Source organism: Miniopterus natalensis, chromosome 16, assembly GCF_054644295.1.
Source record: "Miniopterus natalensis isolate mMinNat1 chromosome 16, mMinNat1.hap1, whole genome shotgun sequence".
In the NCBI taxonomy this organism is placed as follows: domain Eukaryota; kingdom Metazoa; phylum Chordata; class Mammalia; order Chiroptera; family Miniopteridae; genus Miniopterus; species Miniopterus natalensis.
The window spans coordinates 43,105,743-43,111,791 of record NC_142096.1 but is presented as its reverse complement, the minus strand read 5'-3'; the positions used below and the strand labels follow the sequence as shown (position 1 = coordinate 43,111,791).

Below are 6,049 nucleotides of genomic sequence, written 5' to 3'. Positions count from 1 at the left end.
ATGCCAGGTAGCCCCTTTCAGCTTGGCTTCATTGTTTTCATTCTGAATGAAATGGGGGGTGGGGCATAATCTCCAGGCACTGGGGCCTTCAAATGACCCACCTGCACACTCCTTCTTTGGCTTGGGGCTTTTGTCCACTGCCCTTGGCTGCCTGAGGCCGTGGGGGAGGGGCCTGACCAACCCTCTCTTCCAGCCTCTGGGCTCCCTGGCTGGGCTCCCTGCAGCAGCTCAGGCTACCCCCTGCTGGAAGCACGGAGAAGAGGCAGGACCAGTGTGCGTTTCTGCTCCCTGGCTGCTTTTGCTCAGAAACGGAGAGATCATGGGCTGTGAGCCAAGGTGGGATGCGGCAAAGGAACGAAGGATGGGTGGGACGGTGAAGGGGGTCTGGCATGTACCCTGCACCCAGGTGTAGGAGAGCAGCTCTGGGTGTGTTCACATTTGTCCCTCACACCTGCCTCTTTGACAGTGGGGACCACCAAGGCCTGGAGGCAGGAACCTCAATGATAGGGGGTGTCCTGGGACCTAAGAATGTGGCCCAAGTCCAGCCTGTCCTGGCCCTGCCCCAGGAACAAAGGAGGTGGTGGGGGGACCGCAGTGACACAGAGGAGGGCAGGGGCTCTGGAGAAGATGGTAGCGCCCCAAGGCCAGCCAAAAGGAGTCATCGTCCCAGGGCTCTGAGGATCCCTCCCTCTCCCCATGTCTGCCATTCTGCATTTCTTTTATTGTCTCAGATTGCCCTCCTGCAATGACTCAGGGCCCAGGGAGTCAAATGCCTGCCGCTTCGAGTCTTGAAGACTGAAGAGGGAGGTGTAGGGGGCCCCTCAGCACCCTAGATCCCCCATCAGGTTCCCTCACAGCCCTTCTAGGAGACTAGAGGCTGCCATGGCCCATGGGGGAGAGAGTGAGTCCTGACACTCAAGCAGGGTGCAGGGCAGAGTAAAGCTGAGGTGCCAACCAGGCCTCCCCAGCCCTCTCTACTGGCGGAGGGACCAAGGCTGGTAAGCAAAGCCCAGCCCCAGCCTGAGGGGCCCTGGCCTGCGTGCTGCCCAGAGGAAGGCCACACAGAGAGGACGTGGGTTTTTAATTCTTTTTATTGAAGAAAAGAAAAGGAGAGAAAAAATAGATTCCCTGCCCCTGCTTCACCCCGGGGTGGGCCTCTAGTCCTGGCCCTGGGGCAGGCAGAGAGAGGGCTATGCCCCCTGCCTGGGACCAGGAGGCCCAGGCCCTGGGAGGGAGTGGGGGCTGGCTGTTTCCCAAGGGATGGGGGTTTCTAAAAAATGGTGCCAGGCCGGCCAGGCCAAGCAGGCTGATCCTCTGTTGCAGAGGCTCAGGTGGGCATCCCGGGGGTGCTGGCCACATCCAGCCTGGCCATTGTCTGTGGCTGCCCATTCGACCACCAGACATTCGACCACCAGGCTGGGTCCGAGGAGGGCACAGTCTGAGGCACCTTCTGGCCTCTGGGGCCCTGTGCCACAGGGGCCACCGCTTCCTGTCCCGTCTGTGGTCCCAGCACTGCGAATCTCCGCCTGGCCACTGTCTGAGTGCCCTGAGGCGGGGCGCGGGCCTGGCCTGCTGCCCTTGAGTGTGTCTGTGCCCGTCCTGCGTCCTGCGGCAGAAGTGGGCAGAGCAGCATCCCTCCTCTGTGCCTGGTGTGTGGCCACCGCCTGCCCACTCAGACCTCAGTCTGGAGGTCGATGATGTCCTGGCCCACCAGTGGGATGGTGGCGCCTGACTTCTCCCACTCCACGCTCCGCAGCTCCAGTGGCGATGGTGGCAGTGGCTCCAGCTCCTTTTTCACCCACGCGGGTGGCCCATGGGCTTTCCGGAGGCTCTCCCAGGGCCGCTTGTTGGGCGTCTGCTGCTTTTCTGGCTGTCGGCCAGCAGGCAGTGGACGGGGTGGGGTGGAGAGAGATGGGGAGGGAGAAAAGCATGCAGACAGGAGTCGGAACCACAAGGAGGGACCAGAGAGGCATGGGCGGGGCAGCAGGAGGCCCAGCACTGGCGGGAAGGCCAGAGCAGAGCCTTCCCCAGGCTGCACAGGGGCTGTGGCACCGCTACCACGTTAGGGTCCGGGGCAGCCTGCAGGGAAGGGCAGCTGGAGGCCCTTGTCTGCTCAGCACCCCTGGCTTGGCTGTCCCCTCCTTTGAGAGGCAACGTTGCCCAGGCTGCCCCGGCTCCCCCTTCTAGATGAGCCTCAGTCCCTCCTGGGTGCATCGTGGGCTGGGCCAGGCCAGGCTAGCCAGGGAAAGTTTGGACGAATGGACAAATGAATGAAATGGGGTCAGACGAAGGAAGGAAAAGGGCTCTCTCTTGGCTGCCCTGCCCCACACCCACGGTCTCATTCCAGTGCCCCAAGACCCCACTGCCCCCAGACACCTCCTTGTCCTTGTCCGAATGCTGCAGCTTCCGGTTCAGGTCCTGGAACATGTCCTGGTGCCGCTTCCGCGTGTGCATGATTTTCTGCAGGGGGAGGAGGGCCAGAGAGTCCTGAGCCTGGAGGGGGCTGCCATGCCCCACCCCCGCCCACCTGTGCGCAGACTCCTGGTCCAGATGAGGGAGGGTCCTCTTCCCCCCCACTCCCGGCCTGCTGGACCAGCCTGAGCTGCCTGGTCAGGGACTCAGAACACACCTGCCCCAGGTGTTTGGGGGAAGGAACATGAGGACCCACCTCGAAGTCCAGTTCTGCATACCGCGATTTCCGCCTCTAAGGGGAGAAGGGGTTTGTGTGCATTTGTAATCAGTTCCCTAAAATCTCCCCAATTTCAAGTCCTGGCCTCTCTTTGCCTGAGGATGGGGTAGCAGGAACCTCCCTCATCCCATGCATATCCCTGGGGTGCTGCACCTGGCTGCTCCCCACCCCCCAGTCTCTGAGTACATGTCCTACAGGCTGAGAGAGGCTTGGGGGTCAACTTCAGGTTTCAGGCTGATCTAAGGAGCGACTTGCAGTGAACATCCAACCACAGAAGGGGCTAGACCCGAGCAGGTTCAAGTGCAGGCTGTGGGTCCTTGAGCCTCTCGCAAGGAGTGAGACCACTCTCTGGGGACCACCTGACCAGAGGTTGTAACACAGGCAGCAAACTCCCCATCACGAGGGTGCAGCAGGGCCAGGGGGTTTGCTGGGCAGCAGATGCCATTCCCTCTGGGCAGAGTAAGGACACCTTGGTTCTAGGCCAAGCCAATGGGACTCTTCCAGCAGGTGACGTCAGGATGCTGGCCCCCCTGATACTGGCTGCCAGCCCAAACCTGAGGAGCCCAGGATGTCACCCCACCTTTGCTGGCTACAGCCCCCAACCACCTGGCAGCCCTCACCTCCAGGGAGCTCACGGACAAGGTGGAGACGCTCTCATTCTTGGTCCCAGCCCCTGTGCCGGGCCCCAGGTGGGTGGTGGGCTCCCCCAGGCTGGAGGGCACCGGCTCCAAGGTGGGCGGTGGGGGCAGAGGCTGCTGGGGGGGTGGAGGGGGTGGAGGGGGTGGCGGTGGGGGCTGGGCAGGGGGTGCCTCAGGGGGCTGGCGGGAGGGTGGGCTGCGGGCAGGGAGGCTGGCGTCGGTTGCCATGCTGAGGTGGATGAGGCGCGTTTGTGGCATCTGGTCGATGTGGATGCTGTACTTGGGTTCTTCCTGGGGCTTGGGCCGCAGTGTGGCTGTGGCCGTGGGCAGGATCACGTAGCTTGTGTCCAGGGCCTTCTCCTGGGCCCGGCTCAGCTCCGAGTCCAGCTTCCTGAAGATGTCCCCATCACCCACGAAGGAGGACTTGGGTGCGCGGCCCTTCTTGAGGGTCAGTGAGTGGTTGGGGAAGTCTGGCAGGGGGCCGCCGGGGCAGCGGGGGGAGCTGTGTGTGTGTAGCTTGGACACGTTGGCTGGTAGGCTGTTGAAGTTGGGGGGTGGCACCTTGGTGTGGGCCAGCTTCAGCTTCTCCTCCTCGGGCAGTGAGGGCCGCTTGAGTGTGCCCGTGATGGTGGCTGTGCGGCAAGCTGCGATGTCCTTGTTCAGCACTGAGGGACAGGTGGGGGGTAAGAGTGGCCTGGCCAGGACCCCACTGGGCACATCCCCTCCTGTGTCTGGTGCTGCAGTAGCCAGGGTTCCTTTTGTACTTTCAAACAAGGCCGGGACACAGGGTGCCAGTGTGAACCCCCACAGCAAGACAGATGACCACCACCCACACACTGCTCTTCTAGGAGCTGGGTGGCCTCTGATGGTCCTGAGGTGACTAATGCTGCCCAGATGTGCAGGGACACAGCTCCTCAATGTGGGCAGGACAGCCTGTTCCAGGGGGCCCAGCGCCCCAATCTTCTGTTCAGCTGCAGGGGGGCCAGGCTGCCATGACCTCTGACCTGGGCTCTGGCATGCCCCCCCCCCCCCCTTTGATCCTACCAATCACTTCAGCCTTGGCTGGCCCTTGGAGAGCCCAAAGTTGCCAGGTCCGGCTGCCCACCCAGTCCCACTCAGGCCCATCCTCAGGAAGCCTCTCAGACCGCAGCCCTCCCCACTGACCAGGTGGCCTGGTTCCCATGCCACACCTCTAACCAGCCCCAGGACCAGAGCTTGTCAGCAGCCTCCCACATCCCATCTCATCAGCACACAGCCTCCGAATTGCAGGACAACGGTCACGCTCCTGCTACAAGTCCGAGCTTCTCAGGCCACCCTCCCTGCCCCTTCTCTTCTCCACACGCTGGACACCAACACTCTGCCCCCTCGCCTGCAGCCCTAACCTCCACTCCATGTGGCCCAACAGGGGACCTGCCATCTTCTCAGCCAAACCTGTGCCCCACCAGGGTCAGAAAGGGCCCCATGTTTGCTGCCTCCCTTGCTCCCCCCTCCCATCAAAGTCTCAAGCGCTGTGTACCAGGCTATGTGCCGCCCATGAACTCAGCATACAACCTAAACTCCTTCAGGGCGTGGCCCCTTGTTGGGATGCCTACCCCACCCTGTGCCTGCCCACACAAGGACCCTGCCTCCCACACGCTCAATGCTTGGTTCTGTTTGTGACACCCCTTCCTAACCATTCCCAACCTCACAGCCAATAGTCACTTGTTGTTCAGGAGACCTTGGGTCAGGCTGGGCTATCTTCCTAATGAGGAAGGAGATGGAAGCTCGGAGAGGCCAGTACCACCCAAACAAGGCCAGGCCAGGCCCCCAAAGCTCCCAAGTCTTGAGGCCACCTCTCAGGGAGGTTGGCTAGATAACATGACCTTAAGAGGGAGCGGCTGCTGTTCTTATTCAGTCCAATCCAGAGATCACCTCCTCCAGGAAGCCCTCCTGGGTTTATCTGGCAACAGCTGACACATCCCACCTGGGGCTGTCCCAGCAGCTCTCCAGGGCTGTCTCTAGAGACGGTGTTTCTCAAATATCTGACAGACAGAGGGTCACCCCCCAGAACAACTGCCAGTCAGTGCCTTAGACCCTTGGCTCACAGAACAATGGCACTTGGGTAGCTTCCTTTCACTGGGCAATTAATTCCCTTCTTGCCCTTCCTTCCAGGAAGCTCAGCACTAGCCTAGGGCTTAGCAGTGGGTCCTTCCTCTTTTCCTGTGCTCCCACTGATTTCCCACCACATGAAGATTCACCTTGCTCCTTCTCCACGGCTGGACTAACAATGAATGAAAGCAACACAGGACACGAACCCTCAAGGGAGAGCGGGCAGGGGTGAGAGAGGGGGAAGGTGGGGCGGGGGACAGAGCTTGCTCAGCCTCACTGCCACTACGAGGAGGAGGGTGGAGGCGGAGATGGGCAGTGTCTGGGGGTGCTGAGGACTGGGGCACAATGGGAAGAGGGTGGGGCTGGGCAGGGAGGCCCCAAGCGGTCCTCTCCAGGGCTGAGAACTCTACCAGCACAGATGTCCCCTGCCCCACAGACTGCCTGCAAACCAAGGTCTGTGTTAGGCCCAGACCCTGGGGAGGGCCCATGTCTGCCTGCTCAGGCCAGGGCTCCCAGGGCAGCATCTCCTTGGTCTGGGTGGGCTGCGGGAGGCAGGGGTAGGATGAGGACAGATGAATGAACAGATAAACGAAGAAAGAAAAAGAAGTGGGCCCAGGCGAGGGCCACCTGTCGC

At 61.6% G+C, this 6,049-nt stretch overlaps 1 protein-coding gene across 1 annotated transcript in view; it reads right to left on the bottom strand.

Annotated features, from left to right (window-relative positions):
• Positions 1 to 1,407: 1,407 nt before the first annotated feature.
• The window catches only part of ADGRB1 (adhesion G protein-coupled receptor B1), a 70,960-nt gene continuing 66,318 nt past the window's right edge, over positions 1,408 to 6,049 (bottom strand). Inside the window, exons 28-31 of the mRNA XM_087825528.1 lie at positions 3,310 to 3,992; positions 2,669 to 2,704; positions 2,377 to 2,460; positions 1,408 to 1,870 (exon numbers count right to left, since the gene is read on the bottom strand). Of these exons, the coding sequence (XP_087681654.1) occupies positions 1,673 to 1,870; positions 2,377 to 2,460; positions 2,669 to 2,704; positions 3,310 to 3,992 (1,001 nt within the window). The 3' untranslated portion in view covers positions 1,408 to 1,672. The remainder of the gene's footprint in view (positions 1,871 to 2,376; positions 2,461 to 2,668; positions 2,705 to 3,309; positions 3,993 to 6,049) is intronic.